Raw genomic sequence first — 25854 nt, forward strand, 5'->3', positions numbered from 1 at the left:
CTCCTCGCCAGGAGCCACCAGTGTCCCCCTGTTGGCACTTAGATGAGGACTTGGGGACACCCAGGTGCCCTAGTGAAGGACCTTCCCCAGGCGATGCCCAGGGGTGCCCAGAGTGGTCCTGGTGGTCTGTGCCCTACAGCCTGCCCCTACTATCCCCTTGGTCCCTGCTTCTCTGTCACTGTGACCTTGTTTGGCGGCTGCATGATGACCCCCCCCCGGCATTCGGAGGACCCTCAATAAAGTGACCAGCCCTGTGCCCATGCTGCTGCTCCCTAGGTGCCAATGTGGGGTGCTGGGTGCCTGGGGGGCATGGGCAGGGGGCCAGGCAGCTTGCTACCACTTGTGCCACTCACCGTGCCACCACGCTAGTGGTGTAAGCAAACAAGAGAGGAATGTGGTCCCCAGCTGCCACATGGGCACTGCCACCAGCTGCATGGGCAGTGCCACCAGCCACATAGGCAGGGCCACCAGCTGCATGGGCAGTGCCAACAGCCATTCCAGTGCCAGTGTGTTCAGAGGGGGTTGTTGCAGGCACGCTGGAGCTGCGGTACCCAGGAGCAGCTGCAGCTCACAGGCAGTGCTGGAGCAGCCACCCTGCTGTGCCATGGCCCTGAAATACAGGGCACAGAGTGGGAGGGGCAGCAGTGCCCCTGCCTGGCACGTTGCTTCTGCCACGTGCTGTATAATATGTGCCATGTGCCACGTACTGTGTGATATGTGCCATGTGTTTTGTGCCACATGTTGTGTGCCATGTACTGATACGTGCCATGTGCTGTGTGCCACGTGTTGTGTGCCACATACTGTGATGTGCCACATGTTGTGTGCCATGTACTGATACATGCCATGTGCTGTGCCACGTGTTGTGTGCCACATACTGTGTGATGTGCCACATTGTGTGCCATGTACTGACACATGCCATGTGCTGTGTGCCACGTGTTGTGCACCACATACTGTGATGTGCCACATGTTGTGTGCCATGTACTGATACGTGCCATGTGCTGTGTGCCACGTGTTGTGCACCACATACTGTGATGTGCCACATGTTGTGTGCCATGTACTGATACATGCCATGTGCTGTGTGCCACGTGTTGTGTGCCACATACTGTGTGATGTGCCACATGTTGTGTGCCATGTACTGATACATGCCATGTGCTGTGTGCCACGTGTTGTGTGCCACATACTGTGATGTGCCACATTGTGTGCCATGTACTGACACATGCCATGTGCTGTGTGCCACGTGTTGTGTGCCACATACTGTGTGATGTGCCACATTGTGTGCCATGTACTGACACATGCCATGTGCTGTGTGCCACGTGTTGTGTGCCACATACTGTGTGATGTGCCACATGTTGTGTGCCATGTACTATCTGATGCATGCCATGTGCTGTGTGCCATCTGTGGTGTGCCATATACTGTCTGATACGTGCCATTAGCTGTGTGCCATGTACTGTGTGCCATGCAATGTTATGTGCCACGTACTGTGTGCCATGTACCTTGTGCCATGTAGTGTGCTATATGCCATGTGTCACCTGCTTTGTGCCATGTACCATGTGCCACATGCTGTGTGATGTGCTGTGTGTGATGTGCCATGCACCATGTGCCACATGTGCCATGTGCTGATATTGCTGCGTGCTGTGCCCTGTGCTGTGTGCCACATGCCAAATGTTTGTGCCACACACTGTGTGCCAAGTATGCCATGCCATGTGCCTTGTCCTGCTTGCTGCATGCTTCACAGTCTGTGCTCCATGTTACACCATGTGCCATCCCCTCTGCCAGGTACTCTTTGCTGTGTGCCATGTGCCATGGGGCACGTTCCATGTGCCACACGCTTTGCTATGTGTCACATGCTGTGTGCTGCATGCTGTGTGCCATGTGCCATGCTGTGCCATGTGCTGTGTACCACACACTGGGCACAGTGCCACACCACTGCCTCGTGCTGCACAGCAAGTGCCATGTGCTGCTTGCTGTGCCAAATGCCAGGTGTATTCACTGCTGCCAACTCTCATATGCCTTGTGCCATTTCTCATTCGCCCTGTGCCATGCGCTCTGTGTTGCCATTCCAGTGCCAGCAGATGCTCCTGGGGAGGTGACACCCATCTGGGTGTGGTGTGACCCAAGTCCACCATGGGACAGGGCCACCTGTGAGCCTGCCACACAGATGCCACCAACCTGGGCCCCAGGGCTGGGGATGCTGCCATTACCCTGGGTGCTGGCAGAGGAGTGCCAGCCTGTCCCCATGCAGGCAGCCACTCGCTCATATATCAGGACAGCCATGCTGAACCACCATGCCCCCTTGCAGTGCCCACTGCTGGCACCGCTGCCCACCCCGATCCACTGCATATTTATAGCTCCTGATTCATCTGCTCACAGCAGGATGCCAATGGACGTCGCCATGGAAACCTGCCCGGCGAGCCCACAGCACTGCCAGCCCCTGCCATGGGCAAGGCTCTGCCCTGGCACCCCGAGCAGAGGGGCCGGTTGGGTGCCTCATTGGTGGGTGCTGTCCCCATGGGTCTGGGCTGGTGCTGCCAGTGGGCTGGGAGGGCTGGCATGGCTGGTAAGGTTGGTACAGTTGGCAGACCTGCAGGATTGGCAGAGGATGGCAGGACTGGCAGGGCAGGGAGGGCTGGCAGGGTTGGTATGGCTGGTAAGGTTGATACAGCTGGCAGAGGTGGCAGGGTTGGCAGGGCAGGGAAGGTTGGCAGAGCTGGCAGGTTCAGTAGATACATGAAGGTTGGCAGAGCTGGTAAGGTTAGCAGGGCAGGGATAGCAGCAGGACTGTGACAAAGAGGAGAGGGTTGGCAGAGGGTAGGGCTGGCAGAGAGGGCAGGGCTGGCAGGATTGTCAGGGGTAGTAAGCTTAGCAGGGTCAATAGGGTTGGCAGGGCTGGCAAGGCACTATACTCCCATGCCACAGTGCCAGCGTCCCTAGGGAGGGTCTCATCACCTGCCCCCAGCCCAGCCCTGGTGAGGAGTCTTGCTTTTACCAGGGCCAAGTCCTCACCCCCCTGCCCAAGGCACTGTACCAAGCTGGCAGGTGCCAGTTAATTAAGCCAGGGGTTAATTATTGACAGCATCCGTGCTTCTCAGACTCCATGATGGGATTCCTCAGAGGGTGGCAGAACAGAGGCTGGGGTGGGTACCCCAGGATTCTGAGGGGGTGGGCACAACACCCCAAGAGGATAGATGGGCACGGGAGGGCAGCCATCCAGACTGGTCAGGGCCCTGCAACCCCCAGCAAGGCATCAAGGCATTGGGGCAGGGTTGGGGGCACTGAGGTGTAGGGGGCACTGAACTATGGTGAGGTGGGGGCATCAGAGTGCAGGGGGGGCACTGGGACAGGATGAGGGGCACTGGGGTGCAGGAAGCATCAGGAAGAATGCACTGGGGCAGAGTGGGGGACATCAGAGTGTAGGGGACATTGAGAGTGGGTGCCAGCAGCCAGGGCAAGGGGCATTGGGGGTCACAGTGAGGCAAGCCAAGGGGCACTGGAGTGCAGAGGGCATCAGGAGAATTGGACTGGGGTATCGTGGGGGCACTGGGGCACAGTAGACATTAGGGGGTGCAGGGGATATCACGAGGCAGTGCAGAGATGGGGGCCAAGGTCAGGGGGGCAGAGGGCATCTGAAGGGAGCTGCGGAAGATGCACTGGGGCAGGATGTGGGGACCCCAAATCTGGGGGGGCTCTCTGGGAGGCCATGTGTGCCACCGAAGGAACCACCTTGCTGCCACGGGCAAACTCCATCACCTTTCATCTGCACCTTGTCACCTACCACGAGGCCTGGCACCCCTCCATCCCCTCGGTCATTGCCCCTCCATCGCCGATAAGGTCCTTGGGGACAGGTCCCCACCCTGATGCCACTCTGATAACAGCGGGCGCTTGCACCACCGGTACCCACCCCGGACCCCGGGAGCTGCTGGGATGGGAACCACAATAAATATTTATTCCTCCGGCGCTGGCTTGGCGGAAAGGAGAGGTCCCGGCCACGCGTCCCCACCCCAGGGAACGGAAGGGCTGCAGGGATGGCCAGAAAAGTGCCCGGGGGAGTGTCACGCAGCCGGTGTCCCCTCCCCTCCCCGCTGCACCCCTGGGCTGATGGATAAGTTATGGGGGTGCTGGGCGTGCCCCCCGCAATGGGGGGGGTCAGTGGAGAGGGGAAGCTATGTTGTGCATGGCAGGGTCAAGCAGTGCTGCCGCTCCAGGCCCCTCTTGAGGCTACTCAGGCCATGGGCCAGCGAGTGGGCAGCTCCAGGTCGCCCATCTCCTCCTGGTAGCGCTGGTTGAAGAGGGCATTCTGCTGGGGGGAGAAGTGGTCGCGCCAGTCGCCCACCACACCTGTGGGACGGGAGGGTGGGCACAGGGCGGCTGCAGCCAGAGCCGAGCCCCACCCCGTGTCCCGTCCCCATCCCCTCCCTCCTCACCTTTCCTCATGAAGTGTCCCTGGCTGTGGTCCATGATCTCAGGGGGGATGAGGGTGTAGTTGACCATGGTGTTGTCCTTCATGGTGGCAAAGCTGCAGTGATGCTCCAGGGCTGCCAATGTTTCCGGTGCCAACGGGCAGCCCAGGAAGGTGCTGAGCCGCTGCGCTGTGCCCCGCAGGTCCTGTGCCACAGGGGGACAGTCAGTGCCGGGCAGCCAACAGGAATGTGCACAGGGATAGGGCTGTGGTGGGGCTCACCTGGTGCATCTCCTCATAAGTGACGTAGAAGATGTCCAGGAGGTGACGCTGGCCCAGCCAGCCCTTGATGTGGTCAAACCAGGAGCCATAGTGCACTTGGGGAGAGCCACAAGGTGATGAGTCCTGGGACCATGGCTGAGTCCTGAGACCTCAGGGACACCCCCTGCCAGCCCTTACCTGTGCCCTCAAGGAACTGTGTGAGGAAAGTGTCGAAGGAGCCAGGGTCAGGCAGGAACTTGGCCAGGTGGTGGAAGTGGTAGAATGAGACAGCAACGTCCTTGGGATTCCTGGCCACGTAGATCACCTTGTGAGGGAGGACAGCATCAGCCCCGCAGCCGGGGACATCCCACTTCGAAAGCCCCTGGCATCCACTCCGTCTGTGGAAAGCCCTGTGGGCACAGGAAGCCACCTTTGGGGCCCCCCATGGATTGTCCCAGTGCCCCTGACCTTGGCCTTGCTGTGCTGCAGGGAAGGTGCCAGGACACGGGCAGGCAGGTGGGTGGTGAGGAGGCGGGGGTTGGCCGAGTCCCGCAGCGCAGACCTGAAGTAGATCTGCTCCAGCCAGGGTGCCCGCTCCCAGTTAGGGATGGTCTTGGCAGGCACCACATCCCCATGGCTGAAGAGCAGCGTCAGGATCTCCTGCATCCAGGTGGTGCCTGGGGAGGAGGGAGTCAGGACAGTGCCAGCCTCCTGTGGGCACTGTGAGGCACAGCATGGCATAGCGTGGCCCAGATTGGAATGTTAGGGTACAGCATTGCATGACATGGTACTACATAGCACAGCATGACATGGTATGGCACAGAATGGCACATCAGGGCAGAGCATGGCATGGCACTGCACTGCATAGTGCGACATGGCATAGCACAGCTCACTGGGGCACACCATGGCATGGCATGGCATGGTGTGGCACAGCATGACACAACACGGTGCAGCATGGTGTGACAGCACATGGCACAGGTTGGCACAGCATGGCATTGAAAGTCTTCATGCAGCAGCTGGGCTGGCAGTTCCCTGTGGGACCCCTGCCCCAGAGCCCCGAGCAGCCACACCAGTCTCGGGGTGGGGATGGGACTGGGTAGGGCAGAATTCTGGGGAGCGGCAGTTGATGGCCAGGGGTCCCTTGCGCTGTGCCGAGGGATCAGTGGTAATGGGTGCGGTGGCCGGGGTGGCCTTACCAAAGGAGGGGCTGGCAGCGAGCCCAGATGCCTGCCAGCCACGCAGGCAGCTCCCAGTCCCTCCGGCAAACTGAGGGCTGTGTGTCAGAGCCTCCCTGTCCCTGCTGCCATCACTAATCTAGGGATTCCCCCCCCTGTCCCTTCCCTCCCCGCCCTGAATCCCCTCTCTGTCCCCAGCCCTGTCAGCCCCTCCTGGCCCCCAGCCCTGCCGACCCTCACCTGATTTGGGGTAAGTGGCGATGACCACGTCAGTGGGGCGGAAGGCGAAGGTTGCGGCATAGCTGAGGGACTCCTGGGTGTGGAGGTGACCAGGCAGGGAGATGCCAGCAAAGGTCTCAGTCACCTCCATCCGCGCCATGGTCGGGTCGCTGCTGGGGGGCGCCGCGCCGAGACCGACCTTAAATAGCTGCAAAAGAGGAAGTCGTGGCTGGCGGGCGGGCAGGAGGCTGGGCCCCCCCCCAGCACATTCCTGCCGGGATCCGGCCATGCTGGGGCCATCGCCGGGAGAACGCTGCTGGTGGGGCCGACAAGACTGCGGGATTGACATGGGATGGGGACACCACCAGGATGGGGGCCAGCATGCTGGGTGCAGCCCGGAGAGCCAAGGAGGGGCCAGGGCACGGTGATGGGGCAGATGCCAGGTCACCTTGGTGACCCCGTTTGTACCAGCCCTACGCTGTGCCCTTGGTCAAAGCCATGATGGAGGAAAGGATTCCCATTCCCATGTCCAGCCATCTCCACGTGGCTCCATGCTGCTTCCAGCAAAAACACAACACTGTGGCTACCACCAGACCTGGCACAGGAGCCAGCCAGCGTGTCCCCACACCAGGCACCAGGCTGAGGACCAATGGATGCCTCAGTTTCCCCACATACAACATGCAGCAGACCCATGGCACCGGGAGTGCCCAGCACACGCGGGGCAGCAGCCTTGTGCCAAGACTGTGCTGCCCCGGCTGCCGCCCGCCATGGTGGCCTTGCCACAGAGCTGTGGAGTATGATGGCACTCAGCCCCCCTCCAGTGCCTGACGCCGTGTTGGGGGGTGGCTCTGGGGTGGCCAGAGCCCATCCCAGCCCTGGCGCCAGCACACAAGCCGGAAAACATATTTCACAGCCGTCACCGCCAGCAGCTGCCCGAGCGTCCCAGCAACGGGGTGAGCAAAGGACAGGGGTGCCAGACCCTGCCCTCTTGGCCATGGGGGTGCCGAGGTGCCAGCACTCAAACAGGGGTGCCGGCGGGTGCCAGCACCGGGCCAGGGATGCCAGTGGGTGCCAGCGCTGGGCTGGGCACACTGGTGGGTGCTGGCGCTGGGGAGGCCAAGGCGGGGATGGGAGCGGCATTGTTCCCAGCACACAAATCTGGGCTGCATTAGGGGGCTGGGAGCGGCACTGCAGCTGTGCAGAGAAGCCCCGGCACAGCTCCTGCCACCGGGGCCAGACTTGGGGACACCGTTGTGCCACCGCGGTGCCTCTTATGCTCAGGCATTGCCAGGGAGAGAGCACAGGGCACCCAGGGTGGGGTTAAGAGCTGTGTTTGCTGGTTATTTATTGACGACGGGAGGGGACAGCCGGTGAACCAGGACAGCCATCCTGGTGCTGTGCTCTGCAGGCTCGTGGTGATGGTGGCAGCTCACCCTGGCTCGTCCCCCAGCAGCACTGAGAGGGTGAAGATGCCAGGCAGGAGAGTGTTGGCGTTGGTGCTGGCATTGGCACCGTGCCTGATCCTGCCCTGCACTGGGCAGCAGCACCTGGAGGAGGCCGAGCGCATCATGAGCAGCACGCCAGTCATCGATGGGTGAGCAAAGCTGGCACGGTCCCGCAGTGCCTGCGTGGCCAACCTGGCACGGCCGTGGCTCTCGGCAACATGAGGAAAATCCTGGGCAGAAAATCCCAATGGGGATGGCCATGCCAGGGGATCCCCGTCACCGGCACCGTGGGAGCAGGCAGGGTGCCGGGAAACCAGGGCCAGGCTGCCCCAGGGGAAGTCCTGCCTCAGGGCAAAGTGTCCCACAGGGTCATGTCCTGAGGATGTCTCCAGGCTCATGCAGGGACCCTCAGATGCTTCGGTCCTGGTGGTATCAGATCTGTGCCTTGCCAGCTGGATGTGGCACAGCCCCTGGGAGCGGGCACAAGTTAGGGGGAGCTGGAGGGTGTGGGGACAGTGACAGAGGGCTGGAGAATTGGGAGCTGCCAGCACTTCCCCAGTGATACTGCTGTGTGTGGTGACGTGATGGCCCCGTGGCGGTGACGTTCCCCACAGTGGTTATGCCTCCCCAGCAGTGACGGGGATGCTGCTTCCCCAGGCTGTGAGTGCATGGAAAGGTCCTCAGCCTCCAGCCAGCTCCCCAACAGCTGGTGAAGGGAGTCCCATGTGGTGCTGTCTCGGGGCAGGGGGAGGACCTGTACCCAGCTCCTGGATGGAGTCACCTGGGTGACTGTTGGCAGAGGAGAGAGATGGGTGGGTGGATGGATGGATGGATGGATGGATGGATGGATGGATGGATGGATGGATGGATGGAGGGTTGGATGGATGGATGGACTGGCTGGCTGGCAGCCCCTCACTCCTACTCTCTGCCCTGCCCAGGCACAATGACCTGCCCTGGCAGCTGCTCAACAAGTTCAACAACCAGCTGGAGCTGCCAGAGGCCAACCTCACGCTGCTGAACGACACCCACACAAACATCCCCAAACTGCGCAAGGGACATGTGGGTGGCCAGGTGGGAAGGCAATGCAGGCAGGGGAACCAGGGAGGGCAACATGAAGGGCACTGGGATGGGCACAGGGCACTGAAGTGGGCAGAAGGAACAAGGGAAGGCTCCAGAGAGGACACCATGATGGACAAGGGGCACTGGGAAAGGCAGCAGGATGGGCAGGGGTCACCAGGGTGGGCAGCAGAAACAAGGAGGGCACAGGGGAGGGCACCAGAGAAGACACAAGCATGGGAAGATGGCACTGGGCAGGGGAGTGGAGTGGGAGTAGGCTCTGGGGCGGGCACCAGGACGGACAAGGGACACCACGGAGAGCACTAGGGTGGGAAGAGGGCATCGGGAAAGGCACCAGGAAAGGCACCAGAATGGGAAGGTACATGAGGGAGGGCACTGAGGAGGCCATGAGGACGAGCAGGAGGCATCGGGGTGGCCGAGGGGCATAGAGGAGGGCACTAGAGTGGAAAGGTGCACTAGAAGGGGGTCAGCGGACCAGGGTCAGTGTGCTGGTGCTGAGCTGGTGCCATGGGGGGCAGTTCTGGTCGGTGTATGTGCCCTGCGGGACGCAGAACAAGGACGCAGTGAAGCGCACGCTGGAGCAGATGGATGTGGTGCACCGCATGTGCCAGCTCTACCCAGACACCTTCTCCTGCGTCGTCGACAGCGCTGGTGAGACGGGCAGAGGGCCGGGGCAAATGGTGCCCCTGGGTCCCCCATTGCCCACGCTGGTTGATGCCACCCCCTCTGTCCTCCTGCAGGCATCGAGAAGGCCTTCCAGGAAAAGAAGGTGGCCAGCCTCATCGGGCTGGAGGGTGGCCACTCCATTGACAGCAGCCTGGGTGTTCTGAGGACCTTCTACCACCTGGGTGCCCGCTACATGACCCTCACCCACAGCTGCAACACCCCTTGGTAGCAGCCCCCGGTGGAGATGTGGGGGACAGGGCTGGTGTAGTGGGATGGATCACCCCACCAAGCAGGGGATGTGTGGCTTGCGGGGGGTCCATCCTGATGGCCTCCCCTCTCTGCAGGGCTGACAACTGGTTGGTGGACACTGCCAATGAGTCACCTGTGCACCATGGCCTCTCAGACTTTGGGAAGGTGAGTGGGGAAAACAGGTCCTGTGAGGAGTGGCTGAGGGAACTGGGGTTCAGCCTGGAGAAAAGGAGGCTGAGGGGAGACCTTCTAGCTCCCTACCACTCACTGAAAGAAGGTCAGAACCAGGTGGGTGTCAGCTCTTCTCCCAAGGAACAAGTGGATAGGACAAGAGGAAATGGCCTCATGTTGCCCCAGAGGAGGTTTAGGTTGGATGTGAGGAACAATTTCTTGCCCTTGAGGGTTGTCAAGGCTTGGCCCAAGCTGCCCAGGGCAGTGGTGAGGTCCTCCTCCCTGGAGGGGTTTCAAAGCCATGGAGATATAGTGCTGAGGGAGCTGGCAGTGCTGGGTTAACAGTTGGAACTGATGACCTTAAAGGTCTTTCCCCACCCAAATGACTCTGTGGCATGGTCCTGGAACCCCCAGCCCCCAATGGGTTAAGCAGCTAAGCCTTAGGAGCCCTGAGTCCACCGTGTCCGCCCCACCCACAACCCCACAGACAGTGGTGGAGGAGATGAACCGCCTGGGAATGATCGTGGACCTGGCTCACGTCTCCGTGGACACCATGAAGGTGGTGCTGAACATCTCCAAGGCCCCTGTCATCTTCAGCCACTCATCTGCCTACAGCATCTGCCCGCACCGCCGCAACGTGCCCGATGACGTGCTGAGGATGGTGGTCGGTGCCAGGGCATGGTCTAGACACAGGGTGGGGGTTGGTGGTGGGGTGACCACAGAGCTCAGTGCAACCTCTCCCCCAGGCCTCCACGGGCAGCCTGGTGATGATCAACTTCTACAACGGGTATGTGACATGCAGTGACACTGCCAAGCTGGCTGACGTTGCAGGTGAGGTGGGTGCCCAGGTGGGGGGTAGCAGTGTTTCCCCCACTTCATCCTGCTCAGCCCAGCCTCTTCATGCCCACAGACCACATGGACTACGTGAAGAAGTTGGCTGGTGCCCAGTTTGTTGGCTTCGGTGGGGACTACGACGGTGTCACAGGGTAAAGGGGGTGACAGAAGTGGGCTGGGCTGGGCTGGGCTGTGCTGTGCTGGTGGGACAGGGCAGCATCTCCCTGGCCTCCATGCCCTGCATAAGTGGTTGGGGATGTGGGAGATGGGTGCCACCAGCACAGCTGTCAGCTGTGGGGTGGCACAGGCTTCCCACCGGCCTGGAGGATGTCTCCAAATACCCTGCACTGGTGGCTGAGCTGCTGGCAAGGGGCTGGACAGAGACAGAGGTGAAAGGTGCCCTGGCTGGAAATCTGCTCCGTGTCTTCAAGAAAGTGGAGGAGGTGAGTGGGGCAGGGGTACCCTGGGAACAGGATACACTGAGCATGGGAAATACTGGGCATGGGAAGTACAGGGCATGGGGACATGTGGTGCATGGGGAGCAATGGGCATGAGGACGTGTAGGGGGCATGGGGAGCACTGGGCACAGGCTGCACCAGGCACAGGGCACACTGGGCATGGGGAGATAAGGGGAGCACTAGGCACAGGGAGCACTGGGCACAGAGAAGTACAGGGCACGAGGACACAGGGACAGTAGAGGCAAGCAGGACATCAGAACATATGGCACCTGGGTATCTATGGGGACGCAGGGTGGCACAGTGACACACACGGCACAGAGATGAAGTGGGACATGGGGACGTGCGGGGCTTAGGACGACACAGGGTGGAACGTGGACATTCGAGGTGACAGAGGAACCCACACTGTCCCCATGGCAGGTGAAGAGGGCTCTGCAGGGCACAGCTGCCCACGAGACACCTATCGCCTTCGAGGAGCTGGAGGGGACGTGCAGGACCAGCTATGGGTACACCGACGGTGCCAGCACAGCACGGCTCACACCAGCAGCCCTGCCACTGCTGCTGGCCCTGCTCCACTCACTGCTTTCCTAGCACCAGGTCCCGATGCCCACCACAGCACCAGTAAGATGCTGGTGCCAGACCCAACCCAACTTCCCCTTGGACCCAATAAAGCTTCGAGTACTGCTGGCACCCTGCGTCCACACTGGGTGCTTACAGGGATCCCCAGCCCCATTGCCCTGCTCCTGGTTGGAGGTGATGACCCACCCTCTGGCATGTCACTAGCCACATTGGCACATCACTGGCCACCCTGACATGTCACTGGCCATGCTGGCACCCTGCATCCATACCAGGATCGTGTGGCAGTCCCCAGCCCCAGTACCCTGCTCCTGGATGGAGTTGGTGACGAGTGTCCCCCAGTGTGTCACCAATCACCCTGGCATGTCCCTGTCCGCCCTGGCATATCACCAGCCAATATCACCAGCCACCCCAGCACCCTGCCCACCACCCCCTCTGCATGGCCATGGCCCTGGCCCTGGCGGGGCAGAGGTGTAGCAGCCACCGCAGGGTCCTGGTGAAGCTGTCCCTGCACCGGGAGTGACACATTGCTGCAACACACCGCCAGGGCGGCTGCAGGGCTGCCTCCGCAGGATGCTTCATTAATCATTAGCTAATTAATTGGCTACTCAATTATCTTCTTAGCAATTTCCTCTCGCATTTGGGAACAGCCTGTCTTCAGGAACGGAGGCGGCTTTGGGCACCGGGAAAACAGGCAGGAGGAGCAGAGCCATCTTCCTGTGGCACTCACAGATTGCCTGAGGCACAGAGCCCCAGCTGCCAGCCTGGCACTAGGAAGAGAATGGGCACGGGGAAGGGATGGGGAAGGGGCAGGCATGGGGAGAAGATGGGCAGGGAGAGAAGATGGGCATAAGGAAACGGATAAGTATGGGAAGTAGAGCCAGGTATAGGGAGAAGATGGGCACAGGGAAAAGGACAGGTACAGAAAGAAGAGACAGGCACAGGGAGAAGATGGGCACAGGGAAAGAGATGGAGAAGGGACTGGCATGCGGAGAAGATGGGCATGGGGAAAGGGATGGGCATTGGGAGAAGAACGGCACAAGGAAAGGGACAATCGTGGTCCTCACCTGAATGGCCACCACCCCCAGTGCTGAAGCTGCTGTCAGGAGGTGCCAACTGGTGTGGAAATCACCTGGGCTCATCCCACAGGGTTACAAGGTTGGGATCTCCCCAGGAATGTCAAGGAAAGGGTCAGAGAATGGCACAAGTTGCTGGGCAGCCCAAAAAACACCCTGGGGAAAAGAACTGGACTGGAGATGACTGTCCAGGCCTCCCCAAGCTGGTGCTGGCTGCACCAGAGCTGGGGCAGCTCCTGCTCACCCATTGCCCCCTGGCTCAGGTACATGAAGGAGAATGGTCCCTGTGGGAGAGGTGAGAGGGATTCTTCCCCTCTTTCATCCCCAGAAGTGGTGACCCCAGCAGTGCAGAGCTCTTTGGGTGATCGCTTCCCTTTCCCTGCAAGATGAGGCATGGAGACTGCAGGACCAGCATCAGCCCCTCCCTCCTCGACACCTCAGACCTCTGGCACTGTGTCCTCTGTGGCAAGCAGGGGCCAGGGCACAGCCATCCTGTTGTGCCACAAGGAGAAGGGACCAGAGACAACTTCACCTCAGACCTCCCCCATGCACCAAGCTGGATGTTCAGGGGTTGATTGTTTATTTAAAACAGCAGAAACAGGGCTTGGGAGAAGACAGGGAAAAGGCAAACGAGACAAGCTTTAAAAAAGACAGAAACAAAACCACAGAGAAACACCATGGTGGAAGGAGCTCTTCCAGCCCAGGGGCTCCCCAGGCCACAGGGTATGCCCCAGGCCCCAGTCTCAAGGATGGCACCTAGGCCAGGGAGCAAAAGTGGCCCTGGCACAAATCTCCAGTGGGGCTCCTGATTTCTGGGGAGGTGGCACAAGATCCATCACACACAGGGGGTTTGTAGCCCAAAGCCACCTTCTCCTCCTGGGGAAAGAGGCTTTGTCAGTCACACACCATCAAGGCCACTTAACTCAGGAAGTGTCACCAAAACAGGGAAAAATGTTTGTGCTGTGTGCTGGGGAGATGAGCCCTGCCCCACCTTGGGGAACACCAGCCAGCACCAGGGGGTGGGACAGAGCTGCCTCCCCTCTCCTCATGCTTCCCTTCCCTCCTGGCAGCACAGCCCAAAGCAGTCGTGTGGGACCTGAAATTCCCTTTAAAAGTGATAAATTGGACCATCTGCCAGCTCCTGGTCACACCTGGCAAAGCTCAGCACTGGCCCTAACCCTCACTTACAGCTTGCAGAGAGAAGGTTAAAGTTGCTTCTCCAGAGAGCCAAAGGAAATGGCCTTTCCTTCCTGGCAAGATTCCCATCAATACAGAGCTTCCTGTCAACCCAGCACCTCCAGCTTCCCATCAGTTCACAATCTCAGTGGTCTGGGAGTCACAGGGCTTCAGCCCCAGGAGACAGCTCCAAGGGATAAGCAGCCAGGTTTTGGGAGGAGAGGGGCCAGAAGCAGCCCCTGCCCTCATCCAGCCAGGATACAGAGCATGGAGCAGGCGCAGGGACAGCAGAGGGAACAGCAGCAGACATGGAGGGCATGAGCCACGGCCACTCTCCCAGGGTGGTTTAGATTTACCATCACAGCCATCCAGCCATGGGGACTTTTGGGGACGATGCTGTGGCCATCACAGCTGCTGCAACTCTGCTCCCAGCTGCTGGATGTGGGGCAGGGAGCGGTCCAAGTGGGAGGCCAGGGCCTGGATAACCATTTCCAGCCCACAGGGATTCACACACACACAGTGGGGCAGGGACGAGCGTTTCAAAGGTCACTTTGTGGCACAGGGAGGTTTGGCAGGGCAGGACAAGGAGCTGGAGATCCATGAGGTGAAGCCTGCAAACACTACCCAGCTCCAGCTCAGGAAGGGATGCCACCATGTCACCTCCCCTTCCTGCAAGGCACAAACCTTCCCAGAAACACCCTGGCCAGCTAAACCCTTCCCAAGAAGCCGCAGGGATCTCCCTGCTCCTTGCAAACAGCTCCTTGCTGCAGGGCTGGGAGACGTGGCCTCAGCTAACGACAGGAGTGTGCCACCCACGGAGGGGACCTGGGAGAGCAGCACCCCAGGAGACACCCCCAACTGCCTCCAGAAGGGTTCCTTCAGTGTTAAATCAGTAGCAGGACGTTGCCAGGAACCAGCAGCAAGTCTCAAACGAAAAACACCCCAAAAATCAGAAGCAGCAAAGCGTTCCTGTAGCCCAGAGAGGCTCAGAACTTCCCCCCCAGAGCCAAGATCGCTGCGCCTGTGTCACCCTCACAGCCCAAAAGAGGAGTCCAAACACAGGCAGGGCTGGGGATGTGCTGCTGGAGGACTGGTGAGTCAGAACAAGGACAACGCAGTGGTGGGGAAAGAGTCCCAGGCTCCTCCACCCCACAGGCTGTACCACTGGTGCAGGGCAGCAGTCCACAGGGGTGACAGCAGAGCTTAGTTCCTCAAGGCAGCCAACCTAGAAGGGAGAGCATGAGAGGGAAACAATGTGAGGGCAGCAGGAAATGGCTCTGGCTCAGAAAAACCCTTCAGCTGGTGTATGCAGGGATTATCTCTGCCCAGGGACCTCCTTCCTGCAGCAGAGGTGCAGGATATCCTGCCCTGGAGCACAGAGCCACAACTGTCTGAGGTTAACTTGAAGCATCAGCCATCAACATAGGTGAGAAACTGTGGAGAAGAGCTTCCTGGCTTCTCTCCTGGATGCCTCACCACTGCAGCCCACCCAGCCCCTCTCCCAGGGCTGTCTCCAGCTCCCAGGGCAGCACCTCACAACCCAAAAACTGTCCCCAGAGGAATTCTGCAGCCCAGAAACTGTCCCCAGATGGACCCTGGTGGTGGCTGCCCAGGGAGGGACTGGGAAAAGGAAGCTTATCAACTTCTCCTGGGGCAGTTCCAGGGAAGCAGCCTGTTCTCAGAGCTGTTTGAAGGTCAGTTGCAAGCGTTCCCAGAGCAGCAGCAGCTGCGTGAGGGTAAGCACAGAGCAGGAGGGAGCCTGTTCTGCACCTCGACTTGCTGGCGAGTGCCAAAAGCCACCCCCGTCCCTAGGCCACCTTGCCTCTCTGCGCAGTACCACAGGGACTGCCAGGCTCTGAAATGAGGGAGGGGGCCCAGCAGCCTCCTGTCCCACCGGGATGGGCTAAAGCATTCCCGTCATACTGGGGAGGAATCGCCGGGAAGGGGCCAAGCTGCCTGCAAACAAGGCCAAGGGCCCAGGCGAGGACAAACCTCCGGGACAGTTGATCTTCCTGGGTGCGGACGGAGCTCTCCCCCACGGCTGAGGCGCCCTCGGGCAGCTGGCTCAGCTGGTCCATGATCTCCAGGCCGTTCTCCTCGGCGATCTGCACGATGAGGCTGTCCACCTGCTCCTGCGGCGTGGTCAGCGTGGTAGCAGAGCTCATGGAGTCCTCCATGACCTGTGACAGAGACAGCTTGTCAGCCTCCACCACTCAGTCCAGCTTCCCACTACAACCAGCTGCAGAGCCCACATCAGCAGCAGCCTCCTCAGCCAGGCCTGCAGTGCAGGGCGATCAGCAGTAGTGTGGCCAGCAGGACCAGAATAGGGATTGTGCCCTTCTGCTAGGCACTGCTGAGGCCACACCTTGAATACTGGGTGCAGTTTTGGACCACTCACTCCAACATGGACACTGAGGTGCTGGAACAGGTCCAGAAGGGCAACAAATCTGGTGAAGGGTTTCATGCACATGTCTTGTGAAAAAGAGCTGAGGGAACTGGGGTTGTTCAGCCTGGAGAAAAGGAGGCTAAGGGGACATTTTCCAGCTCTCTACAACTCTCTGAAAAGACGTTGGAGCCAGGTGGGGTTGGTCTCTTCTCCCAGGGAACAAGCGTGAGGAAATGGCCTCAAGTTGCACCAGAGGAGGTTTAAGTTGGACGTGAGGAACAATTTCTTCCCCTTGAGGATTGTCAAGGCCTGGACCAGGCTGCCCAGGGCAGTGGTGGAGCCCCCATCCATGGAGGGGTTTCAAAGCTGTGTGGCTATGGTGCTGAGTGACTTGGTTTAGTGATCAGCTAACAGTGCTGGTTGTACGGTTAGTTTTGATAATCTTAAAGCTCCCTTCCAACCAAAACAACTCTGATTCTCTGACTCTAAGGTCAGATTCTGCCACAGCTTCCCTGAGGAACACCTTGCTATGAGACAGGACCAACCACTCTCCCTCTTCTCATCTGCTGCATTTGCCTCTTTGCAACGAAAACTCCTTTGTTGTCAGAGAGCAAAGATTCATCTTCCCCAACATGTCTCCTGTCCCTCAAACACAGGGAACAGAACTGTGTGAATGGCTCATGGGGGTTCCCCATGCTAGAGGCTGTTGCAGGAGCCCAAGTTGCAGCTGGCACCTGAGAGGCAGTGTGTAACAGTTCAGAGACTAGAGCCCTCCGAGACCACCAGCACTCACCGATGTATGAACATCCAGATTCTGAACCTGCTGCTCAAATTTATCCATCACTGCAGACACCTTCTGCAGGTCCATGGAGCTCAAAGCCTTATCCAAGGCCTTGGTCACCTGGGCCATGTTTTTCGTCACCTGCAAGAGGAGATTTGCTTCAGGGATGCTCCCCAAAACCACAGTACACTGCTGAGAGGAAAACCCGGGCTAGCAAGAGAGAAACCAGCACTTCTGATGCTCTTCTGGTGCTCACAGTAGTGCTACCAGGCGCTGCAGCCAGTTTTCTGCAGGCTCAGGTGGGCTGTGGGTTCTCCTAGCCATGTGTAGCTGCTGAAGAAAACCTAAAGCAGTGTAATGGGTCCCACCAGGACCACCCCAAATGAGTTCTTCCAAGGCTGAATCTGACCAGGAGGGCCTGAACTTGCTACCAGGCGCTGCAGCCAGTTTTCTGCAGGCTCAGGTGGGCTGTGGGTTCTCCTAGCCATGTGTAGCTGCTGAAGAAAACCTAAAGCAGTGTAATGGGTCCCACCAGAACCACCCCAAATGAGTTCTTCCAAGGCTGAATCTGACCAGGAGGGCCTGAACTACCTTCAAGGCTTAGTGAGACCCTTTTTGGGGACAGGGAAGTCCAAGGTGGTTGAGGCAGAGAGAGGAAAGAGCCAACACTCGCTTTCAGCTGGGCACAGACACATCTCCAAGCCACACACTCACGCAGAGGCTCTTACCCCCTTCATGGTTACTGCTGTCTGGACCTTGGAGGCCACCGCGTCCACCCGGGAGGACATGCGGAGCCAGTTGAGGCCTTCGTTCTTCTTGCGGATGGCATTCTCTGCGTAGACACGAGCACACTCCACGTTCTTCTGCTGAAGAGCCTGGAAGGGCAAAGGGCAACCACTTCCAGAGAATCTGTACTGGCTCACCACTCCCTTCCTGCCTGACAAGTTTCCAGCAGGAAACAGCCCTCCTGTGACCCTCAGAGTCCTTGGGCAGGAATTGAATCCCTCCTGGTGTCGTACAAACTGTCCACACCCACCCCAGAGCTGAGAGTGGGACTCAAAACACTCAGAGGAGCCTGCTCCTTGCCTCATCCCTTAGTGGAATGTGGCAGGAAGCAGGATTCTCAGCTGCCTGGTGCAAGGTCTGAGTGCAGGGCAAGCTCCCACCCACCTTTTTGACTTTGGCTTGCTCAGCCTTAGAGTCCTTCTCGGCTTTTTTGGCGAGTTTCTCCAGCTGCTTTGCTGTGAACTGTGGAGAAAGCACCGGGTTAGTGCTGGGATATGGTGGGACAGGACCACGGACCAGGGGGAGCAGAGCCACAGCTGCCTCCCCCACCCAGCAACACTGGCCATAGCTGCCCCAACTCTCTGGCTGCGGGGAGAGAGACCCCCTCCGAGAACCAGAGGCTTCCAGAGCACCCTGGAAAACCGGGACGTCCGTTCTCCCCACTTCCTGGATGGGAAACGGCAGCCCCGAAGGACAAACACGGCTAACGGGCTCCCTCTTCCCGCAGCTGCCAGCATCGGCGGAGCTCCCGGCGCACCCCCCTTCGCCACTTAAAAGGTGCATCACCACATGGCCTCCTTCTGTGCCGGGGCCGCGGTAAGGGAAGCCCTACAAGCCGTGAATCAGCGGGTGGAACGGTGGCTAGGTGTCTCCCGGTGAGGTGGACACCGTCACCGGCCCTCCGGGACCGGAGATACGTGACGGAGAGAAGGCGGAAGGCCCTCCAAGAGCCTTACCTTTAGCTGGAAAAGTGTGTCTGGAAGGGAAAGAAAATGTAGCATCAGGAACAGCGCGCCGGGGCCGGGGCCAGGATCGGAGACCATGGCCTAGTCCCGGTGTCCAGTTCCCGACCCTGGTCTCCAGCTCTAGACCTTCGCCCATAATGACGAGCTCCAACCCGCATATGCGAAACTCAAACACGGCAAAGCCGCCGTTACCGTCCGCCCGACCCTTACCGCACCCCCGACCCTTACCGTCCATCCGACCCTTACCGTCCGCCCGACCCTTACCGCTCATCCAACCCTTACCGCCCATCCAACCCTTACCGTCCCCCCAACTCTTACCGTCCATCCATCCCTTACTGTCCCCCAAACCATTACCGCCCCTCCAGCCCTTACCGCCCCCCCAACCCTTACCGTCCATCCTGCCCCGCCAGCACTTCCGGGTTCTGCCACCGCCGCTTCCGGGGTGCGCGCGCGGAGCCACGCGACAGCGCCCCCTGACGGGGAAATCACGTGTGTGGGTGGGGCGGGTCACACGCGTACGACGAGGGGAGGGGCCAGGCGGCTCAAGGGCGGGGCCACACCTGTGGCGGGGCGGGGCTACACGCAGGGTGGTGCTACAAGGGGATAAAGTAGGTGCGGGGGAACGCGAAGATGAGGCTGTGAGGTGTGTGATTTGGTGCCGTCTGTCCAGGTCTCCAGCTGAGGTCAACAGCCGTTGTCAGGGGCCAGTGCGGCGGGACGGGGCTCGCTGTGCAACGTCACGGCGTAGAGTGGATGCGTCACGATGCATGCGTGACCGGCCATGGCGGAGGGCGGCTCTGGCGACGGGGAGCTGGAGCCGCTGCGGCTGCGGAGGCTGCGGGGAGAGGGCTTCTTCGAGGTGCCGGCGGCCGACCGGGTGAGGAGCCGCGGCAGGGTGGGCTCGGGAAGCACGAACCCTGCGCTCACGGAGGGTTCTGGAGCGGGAAGAGGAGGCTTCAAGACCCCTGGTTGTCAGTAGGCACGGGGCCTGCTGAGGGCAGGAGGTGGTCCCGGGCTGTTGGTTACCGCAGGTCCCATCGAGTTGAGGCGGGCTGGGAGCAGGGAGACAGGGGAGGAGCTGGGCAGTGTGTGGTGCTCGCAGGCCTGCCGGCAGGGAGCATCCCCTATGGGGGACAGGGAGGCAGCTTAGCTCGGGGGTGGTTACAGGGACAGGGAGTTGGGCAGGAAGGGCTGGAGGAGCTGCCTCTGCCCTGGCCGCTGCCTGAGCCGATATGCCGGTGTTTTGGGAGTGGTGATTTGCTCTGTAGGCATCAGAGCGGCAGCACAGGGAGAGGGAGGGGTGTAGGTTAAGTCGTTGGTCTGTTACTGAGGTCGTGCGGAGGGGTGATGAGAAATCTCCGAGGCTGTCCTGGAGATCACCTGTCGTGGCTCTTTGGTTCCAGCTGGGAAGATGCCGGAGCGTGAAGGAGTTCGAGAAGCTGAATCGGATTGGAGAGGGCACCTATGGCATAGTGTGTAAGTGTGGTGCTGGCTACCCTCCCAGGGCCTGGGCAAGAGCCATGTTGTCTCCTGGTGCTGAGCGTGTGGCCTGTGCTGTTCTTCCAGACCGGGCCCGGGACACTGTGACAGATGAGACTGTGGCGTTGAAGAAGGTGCGGATGGATAATGAGAAAGATGGTAATGGAGGAGGCTTCTGTGGTAGGTGTGAGTGTCCTGGGGCCCCGCTTGAGGCAGTGGTGCAGCATGGCCATTGGTTTCTGCAGGGATGCCCATCAGCAGCCTGCGGGAGATCACCCTGCTCCTGCAGCTCCGGCACCCCAACATCGTGGAGCTGAAGGAGGTGGTTGTAGGGAACCATCTGGAGAGGTGAGAGGTCCTTCTCTATTCTCCTCTCTCTTTTTCAGACCCTTCTTGGGTCCCTGTGCTGAGACACAGGGGAGGTGTCCCATGGGAGGCTCTTGACTGTATTTCATTTGCAACAGCATTTTCTTAGTGATGGGCTACTGTGAGCAGGACCTGGCCAGCCTTCTTGAGAATATGCAGACACCTTTTTCAGAGGCTCAGGTAAAAGTTGGGCTAAGCTTTAGGTGCATCACTTCCAAAGGAATGTTGTCACTTGTGTGGACTCCTGGTCCTTCAGCAGGACTGGACAGCAACAGGATTCCTGGGCTCTGTGGGGAGCCTGGGCTGAGCTGGTTCTCACAGAACACTCCAGGGACTTTCCGGGCTGGGTTTTGAGCTGTAGCAAACTGGAAGGGAAACAGCTGAAAAAAATCATGCCCCATCCTGCCTGTGAGTTGAGCTGAGTTGGGAAGACACAGGGTAGCAATTCTGCAGAGCAGTGACCAACAGGACAGACCATAGTGGGTTTTCCTGGCTGGTGCTGCTGTCTCAGAGGTATGATCTCCATGTCTCCAGGTGAAATGCATCATCCTACAAGTCCTCAAGGGCCTGCAGTACCTCCATGAGAACTACATTATCCACAGGTGGGAGCAGCAGGATGGACATGGTAGGAAGGAGGATGAGGGGAGAAGAGGTTGAAAGGAGGATGCTGAGCTCTTGGGCTACCACATATCCACCCTGGGAGCAAGCAGCAGCCTGTGGAGCAGCTCTGGGTGGGAGTTTGGTGTGAACTGGGTAGCTCTGGGAGCATTGGCAGGGCAAGGAGGCCACAGAATGATGAGATTTGATTCTCCTCAAAATGGCTCAGCTCTGGGGCTCTGCTGCTGCTTGAGAGGCATGGGGGGAGCAGGTACAGGAGGAGCTGTCTGTGGCTGACCAGCAACTTTGTTCCCTGGCAGGGATCTGAAGGTGTCCAACCTGCTCATGACTGACAAAGGCTGTGTGAAGATTGGTGAGCTGCCAGTTTGGCTCCTGTGACACTGTTGCAATGAGGAGCTTTGTTCCCCTCCTCATCTCCAGTCTCTCTTGCAGCTGATTTTGGACTGGCACGCACCTATGGGATGCCACCAAAGCCAATGACCCCCAAAGTCGTCACACTCTGGTGAGAGGTTGGCACTTGGCGGGGGCTGTGCTGACTTGGGGTGACACAAAAGAGTCCTTGCAGTGTGGAGAGAGCTCTGGCACAGTCCCCTTGAGATGCTGCTGTACCCTGCGCAGGTACCGAGCACCCGAGCTGCTGCTGGGGATGACAACGCAGACCACCAGCATCGACATGTGGTATGGGGAGGGCAGAAGGGGACCCGGGGGAGTTGCAGACCCACAGAAGGGGGTCGATGGAGGGGTTTCTCTTGCTCCTCAGGGCTGTGGGCTGCATCCTGGCTGAGCTGCTTGCACACAAGCCACTGCTGCCAGGCACCTCTGAGATCCACCAGATCGACCTCATTGTGCAGCTCCTGGGAACACCCAATGAGAACATATGGCCTGTGAGTGGTCACCTGCTCCCTGCCTATTCTCTGCTTTTCCTGCCTGCTCTCCTCTCCCTTCCCACTCCTCATACTCCAACTCCTGCAGGGTTTCTCCAAGCTGCCCCTGGCCAGTCAGTACACACTGCGGAAGCAGCCCTACAACAACCTCAAGCACAAGTTCCCCTGGCTGTCGGAGGCTGGGCTGCGGCTCCTCCACTTCCTCTTCATGTACGATCCCAAGAAGAGGTAAGAGCTGTGTGCAGGACAGGGAGGAACCTGGGGTTGTTCAGCTTGAAGGAAAGGAAGCTGAGGGGAGACTTTGTGACTGTACAACTCCTTGAAAGGAGGTTGAAGCCAGGTGGGGGTCCATCTCTTCTCCCAAGGAACCAGACAGGGGAAATGGCCTCAGATTGCCCCAGTGGAGGTTTAGGTTGGACACGAGGAACACCCTCTTCACCTTGAGGGTTGTCAAGGCCTGGCCCAGGCTGCCCAGGGCAGTGGTGTGGCCCCTATCCCTAGAGGGGTTTCAAAGCTGTGGAGATACAGTGCTGAGGGACATGGTTTAGTGGTGATCTGGAAGTGCTGGGTTAGCAGTTGGATTTGATCTTAGAAGTCTTTTCCAACCAAAACAATTCCATGATAAACCTGCTCACAGAGCAGGGTTGCCTGCATCACAGCTTATCCCCAGGGCTGGGAGTTCCCTGTCACATGCCTTCATCCCCACAGGGCAACAGCAAAGGACAGCCTGGAGAGCTCCTACTTCAAGGAGAAGCCCTTACGTGAGTATCTCCCACACTGGGGCAGGGCTTGGGGCACTCTGGGCCTTGCTGACTCCTCTGCCCCTCAGCCTGCGAGCCAGAGCTGATGCCCACCTTCCCGCACCACCGGAACAAGCGGGCGGCCAGTGGCAGCGCAGGGACAGAGAGCCAGGCTAAGTGCAGCAAGCCATGAGCCCCATCCTGAGGGAGGCAGCATGGCACATGGGATGGATTGCCTCAGCCAGGAAGTGCCACAGCTCCATCCCTTCCTGGGGTAGCTCCTGACTTGGTTCCTCTGGTACTGAGACAAGAGAGGGACACTGCCACCCAGCCCCTCTTACGCATCTGCCCCAGAACTGGGCAGACTCCATACTGGGTGAACACAGCCGCACTGGCAGGAGGGAGGAGAAATGGGGCCCAAGGACCACCATGGGCTGCTGGCAGGGCCAGCCCTGTACCTTGGAGCCTCCTGGTAACCCTGACTTTGCTGTCAATAAAAAGCATTTGCCAGCAGCAGTGGTGGGGAAGTGGATATGGGGGGGTGGGGGGGTTGTGAATCACTTATCCTTGGCTGTGGGTGGGGTAGAAGAAACCATAGCCCTGCTCTGCCTCCCTTGTGCCACATCTCCAGCCCCAGGAACAAGGATGATGTGCCCAGGGACGAAGACACCCTTGAAACTAGGTCACACCCCAGGCTTTGCCTTTCTAAGACAGGGTCCAGCCCCACTCTCCTGGGAGCCAGACCTCCCACAGGACGACATAGCATGAGGTGCCACTGCATCCATCTGCCTTTCCTGGATCCCACTCTGCTCCCCCCCAGCACCCTTCACCAGGGCAGGATAAGACCACACCACGAGGCAGCCGTGCTTTACTGGGATGCACCAAGCTGGTTACAGTGGGATTGCTGGGACTGGAGCGAGTTGGGTGTCCCTCAGAGTGCTTGGAAGCAGTTCCCTTCCCCTTCCAGCCACCCATGCTAGGACCAGGGTCCAGGGCTGTCAGCCAGCAGCATGTCCACCTCTGTGCGCCGCAGCCAGAGCCGCTGCTGCCGCTCAGTGCGCAGCTCCTGCCCACGGTGCCGGCTGCGGCACACCAGCCCGGCTGCACAGGTGCTGGCATGGAGCTGCTGGCACGTGGTGCAGCAGTAGGAGGGCAGCCTGCCCCACTGCAGGCAGGAGTGCAGCTGGTAGCAAGGTAGGTCAGGGGCCTCCTGGGAGATAGCAGGGGCTGAATCCTTGGCTTCTCCCCGCATTTGGGAGCTTCTGTTGGCTCCCTCAAGGTCCTGCTCCAGAAAATGAAAAGTGGAGTCCGGTTTGGGATTTTCTGTGGAGGGCACCAGCTCCTGTCCACACTCACACTGGTCCCAGCCCCCAGGGTCCCTCCATGATGGTGGGGGGGCTGCATCCTCTCCCCCAGTGTCGTCTGGACTGATTGGCATCTTCTGGTAGAGATCCACACTGCAATCGCCACAGTCAGCTCCTGCCTTTGGCTGTGTCCCCATCCGCTGCAGCATCTCCACGCAGGCCTCCACGTCCCCAGCCAGCCGGCGTGCCTCCAGCAGCTCCCTGGCATGGGGCTGGCATGGCCGCAGCCGCGCCACCACCTCTGCCAGGATCTCGCACTCCAGACGACAAGCCAGGAAGCCACAGGCGGCAGCGAGCAGGTTGGGCCCAGGGAGAGGCCGGTGGACGGTCAGGCAGTGCTGGTCATGCCAGTCATAGCCCAGCCGGCCGAAGCTCCGCAGCAGGTCAGCTTCTGGCAGCACCGGGCGCAGGGAGTGCACATAAGCGCCAGAGAAGGTCTGCAAGAGGTAAGGGGACATGGGATAATGGAATGGTTTGGGTTGAAAGGGACAGGTCCATGTCTCTCCTGTGCTGAAGAACCCAGAGCTGGACACAACACTGCAGGTGGGACCTCAGCAGAGCAGAGGAAAAGACTCTCCTCCCTCCACCTGCTGCCCACAATGCTGGGGATCAGTCCAGGGCACCAGTATCCCCTCACCTGGATGGTGCTGAACTCCTTGCGCCAGGGGAAGAGGTAGAGGTTGACAGCTGCCCTTTCCAGCAGCTGGAAGGCTGCAGCCAGGCCCTGCAGTGCCAGCTCTGGGTCGGGGTGACCCTGCAGCCCATGGGCCACCAGGGTGGGGCCGTCCTCCTGCAGGGCACCCAGCACTGCCGGCTCCTGCCGCAGCCGCTGCCTCAACTGCTCACTCACGGAGGGGTGGGTGCTGGTCCAAGCATGGCCTCGCTGGCACTCCTGCTCCAGGCAGCGCTGGTACTCCTGCCTGAACTCCTGCTGCAGTGCTGAGCCCGCACACATCCTGGAGGCAGCAACATCACCATACTGCCCCGACACCTCCTCAGACCTTGGCACGCACACCCCAGCCCCTGTCCCTCACCAAGGCCGCGGGTCCCTTGCAGCCCTTCTGAGCCCGGATCGCCCACCCCAGTTCCTCCACCCGTTTCCTTTGGTTGTCACCCCCGCCATGGTTCCCCGGGCCCAGAGCCCCCGTCCACCGTGATCATTCATCATACCCCGACCAACGCCGTCCCTCTCCTCCACCCCACCCGCGCTCCCTCGGTTTCCTCCGGTCCTCTGTTCCCCTGCCCCGGTTCCCCACAATCATACTGTTCCTGGACCCGGTTACCCCGCTCCCCCACTCCGCCATGCTTCCCCGGGACCGCTTCCCTCTGTCGCTCTCCCGTCCCCGCTCTCTCAGGCCCGGTCATACCTGGTGTCCCACCCCGGCCTCACGCTCTCCTGGGCCCGTTTTTCCCTTGCCGTACTCTATTTCAGGCCCGGTTCCTCTTTGTCCCACTCCCTTCATGCTCTTCTCGGCCCGGTGCCCTTTGTCGTCCCTCCCACCGCTGGCTGCCCGCGGTGTCCCCCCTTCCCTGCTCCCCTGTAACGGTTCCCCCGGCTCCCCTCCACCGTCCCGCACCTGCCTGCCCCGCGCTTGGCTTCCGCTTCCCTCTCCACCCCCACCGCAGTGTCATCACCGACAGGGGCGGGGCCGTCACTCCGCCCGCAGCGCCCCCCAGAGGACGGGGGAAGTAGAGGCCATTTGGGGCCG

General features: G+C 60.0%; 5 protein-coding genes across 7 annotated transcripts; 2 read left to right on the plus strand and 3 right to left on the minus strand.

The window, feature by feature from the left end:
* Positions 1-3953: 3953 nt before the first annotated feature.
* On the minus strand, positions 3954-6211 carry SULT2B1 (sulfotransferase family 2B member 1). Of its 2 annotated transcripts, none has more exons than XM_054389673.1 (6): positions 6073-6211; positions 5126-5334; positions 4856-4982; positions 4679-4773; positions 4422-4602; positions 3954-4294 (listed from the first exon to the last, which is right to left on the minus strand). In XM_054389673.1, exons 1-6 carry the CDS (start codon positions 6209-6211, stop codon positions 4161-4163), a joined length of 885 nt encoding a protein of 294 aa, XP_054245648.1. In that variant the 3' UTR covers positions 3954-4160. The 2 variants fall into 2 exon arrangements, with proteins under 2 accessions (XP_054245648.1, XP_054245649.1); XM_054389674.1 differs by having other exon boundaries at positions 4193-4335.
* A 1309-nt stretch (positions 6212-7520) lies between these two features.
* On the plus strand, positions 7521-11539 carry DPEP1 (dipeptidase 1). Its single transcript, XM_054389493.1, has 10 exons — positions 7521-7645; positions 8435-8567; positions 9092-9224; positions 9314-9464; positions 9584-9653; positions 10147-10323; positions 10406-10490; positions 10570-10645; positions 10801-10936; positions 11369-11539. The coding sequence occupies exons 1-10, from the start codon at positions 7521-7523 to the stop codon at positions 11537-11539; spliced, it is 1257 nt and encodes a 418-aa protein (XP_054245468.1).
* A 1639-nt stretch (positions 11540-13178) lies between these two features.
* Positions 13179-19094, minus strand: CHMP1A (charged multivesicular body protein 1A). The gene is made up of 7 exons (XM_054389557.1): positions 19085-19094; positions 18686-18705; positions 18114-18191; positions 17672-17818; positions 16956-17084; positions 15769-15956; positions 13179-15001 (listed from the first exon to the last, which is right to left on the minus strand). The coding sequence occupies exons 1-7, from the start codon at positions 19089-19091 to the stop codon at positions 14980-14982; spliced, it is 591 nt and encodes a 196-aa protein (XP_054245532.1). The 5' UTR covers positions 19092-19094; the 3' UTR covers positions 13179-14979.
* Positions 19095-19475: 381 nt separating this feature from the next.
* On the plus strand, positions 19476-23256 carry CDK10 (cyclin dependent kinase 10). Of its 2 annotated transcripts, XM_054389615.1 has the most exons (13): positions 19476-19571; positions 20098-20170; positions 20261-20332; positions 20419-20521; positions 20638-20719; positions 21074-21141; positions 21457-21509; positions 21590-21659; positions 21776-21835; positions 21918-22041; positions 22130-22269; positions 22750-22802; positions 22871-23256. In XM_054389615.1, exons 1-13 carry the CDS (start codon positions 19476-19478, stop codon positions 22972-22974), a joined length of 1098 nt encoding a protein of 365 aa, XP_054245590.1. In that variant the 3' UTR covers positions 22975-23256. The 2 variants fall into 2 exon arrangements, with proteins under 2 accessions (XP_054245590.1, XP_054245591.1); XM_054389616.1 differs by lacking the exons at positions 19476-19571; positions 20098-20170 and having other exon boundaries at positions 20267-20332; positions 22130-22251.
* Positions 23257-23757: 501 nt separating this feature from the next.
* On the minus strand, positions 23758-25100 carry SPATA2L (spermatogenesis associated 2 like). Its single transcript, XM_054389494.1, has 2 exons — positions 24783-25100; positions 23758-24582 (listed from the first exon to the last, which is right to left on the minus strand). The coding sequence occupies exons 1-2, from the start codon at positions 25098-25100 to the stop codon at positions 23758-23760; spliced, it is 1143 nt and encodes a 380-aa protein (XP_054245469.1).
* Positions 25101-25854: the final 754 nt, after the last annotated feature.

This window comes from Indicator indicator, chromosome 19, assembly GCF_027791375.1.
Source record: "Indicator indicator isolate 239-I01 chromosome 19, UM_Iind_1.1, whole genome shotgun sequence".
Classification (NCBI taxonomy): domain Eukaryota; kingdom Metazoa; phylum Chordata; class Aves; order Piciformes; family Indicatoridae; genus Indicator; species Indicator indicator.

What these genes read in the sequence shown, in the direction of transcription:
- SULT2B1 (XM_054389673.1), bottom strand. Translation starts at nt 6,211, where the DNA reads ATGGCGCGGATGGAGGTGACTGAGACCTTTGCTGGCATCTCCCTGCCT. An exon ending in ACAGTTCCTTGAGGGCACAG is followed by an intron (nt 4,774 to 4,855) that starts GTAAGGGCTGGC and finishes GCTCTCCCCAAG; the next exon opens with TGCACTATGGCTCCTGGTTT. An exon ending in CTTATGAGGAGATGCACCAG is followed by an intron (nt 4,603 to 4,678) that starts GTGAGCCCCACC and finishes CCTGTGGCACAG; the next exon opens with GACCTGCGGGGCACAGCGCA.
- DPEP1 (XM_054389493.1), top strand. Translation starts at nt 7,521, where the DNA reads ATGCCAGGCAGGAGAGTGTTGGCGTTGGTGCTGGCATTGGCACCGTGC. An exon ending in CTGCGTCGTCGACAGCGCTG is followed by an intron (nt 9,225 to 9,313) that starts GTGAGACGGGCA and finishes GTCCTCCTGCAG; the next exon opens with GCATCGAGAAGGCCTTCCAG. An exon ending in GACTACGACGGTGTCACAGG is followed by an intron (nt 10,646 to 10,800) that starts GTAAAGGGGGTG and finishes GGGGTGGCACAG; the next exon opens with GCTTCCCACCGGCCTGGAGG.
- CHMP1A (XM_054389557.1), bottom strand. An exon ending in AGCAAGCCAAAGTCAAAAAG is followed by an intron (nt 17,819 to 18,113) that starts GTGGGTGGGAGC and finishes TTGCCCTTCCAG; the next exon opens with GCTCTTCAGCAGAAGAACGT. An exon ending in CAGCAGTAACCATGAAGGGG is followed by an intron (nt 17,085 to 17,671) that starts GTAAGAGCCTCT and finishes CTCCTCTTGCAG; the next exon opens with GTGACGAAAAACATGGCCCA.
- CDK10 (XM_054389615.1), top strand. Translation starts at nt 19,476, where the DNA reads ATGGCGGAGGGCGGCTCTGGCGACGGGGAGCTGGAGCCGCTGCGGCTG. An exon ending in GAGAACTACATTATCCACAG is followed by an intron (nt 21,142 to 21,456) that starts GTGGGAGCAGCA and finishes GTTCCCTGGCAG; the next exon opens with GGATCTGAAGGTGTCCAACC. An exon ending in ACCACCAGCATCGACATGTG is followed by an intron (nt 21,836 to 21,917) that starts GTATGGGGAGGG and finishes CTTGCTCCTCAG; the next exon opens with GGCTGTGGGCTGCATCCTGG.
- SPATA2L (XM_054389494.1), bottom strand. Translation starts at nt 25,100, where the DNA reads ATGTGTGCGGGCTCAGCACTGCAGCAGGAGTTCAGGCAGGAGTACCAG. An exon ending in AGGAGTTCAGCACCATCCAG is followed by an intron (nt 24,583 to 24,782) that starts GTGAGGGGATAC and finishes TACCTCTTGCAG; the next exon opens with ACCTTCTCTGGCGCTTATGT.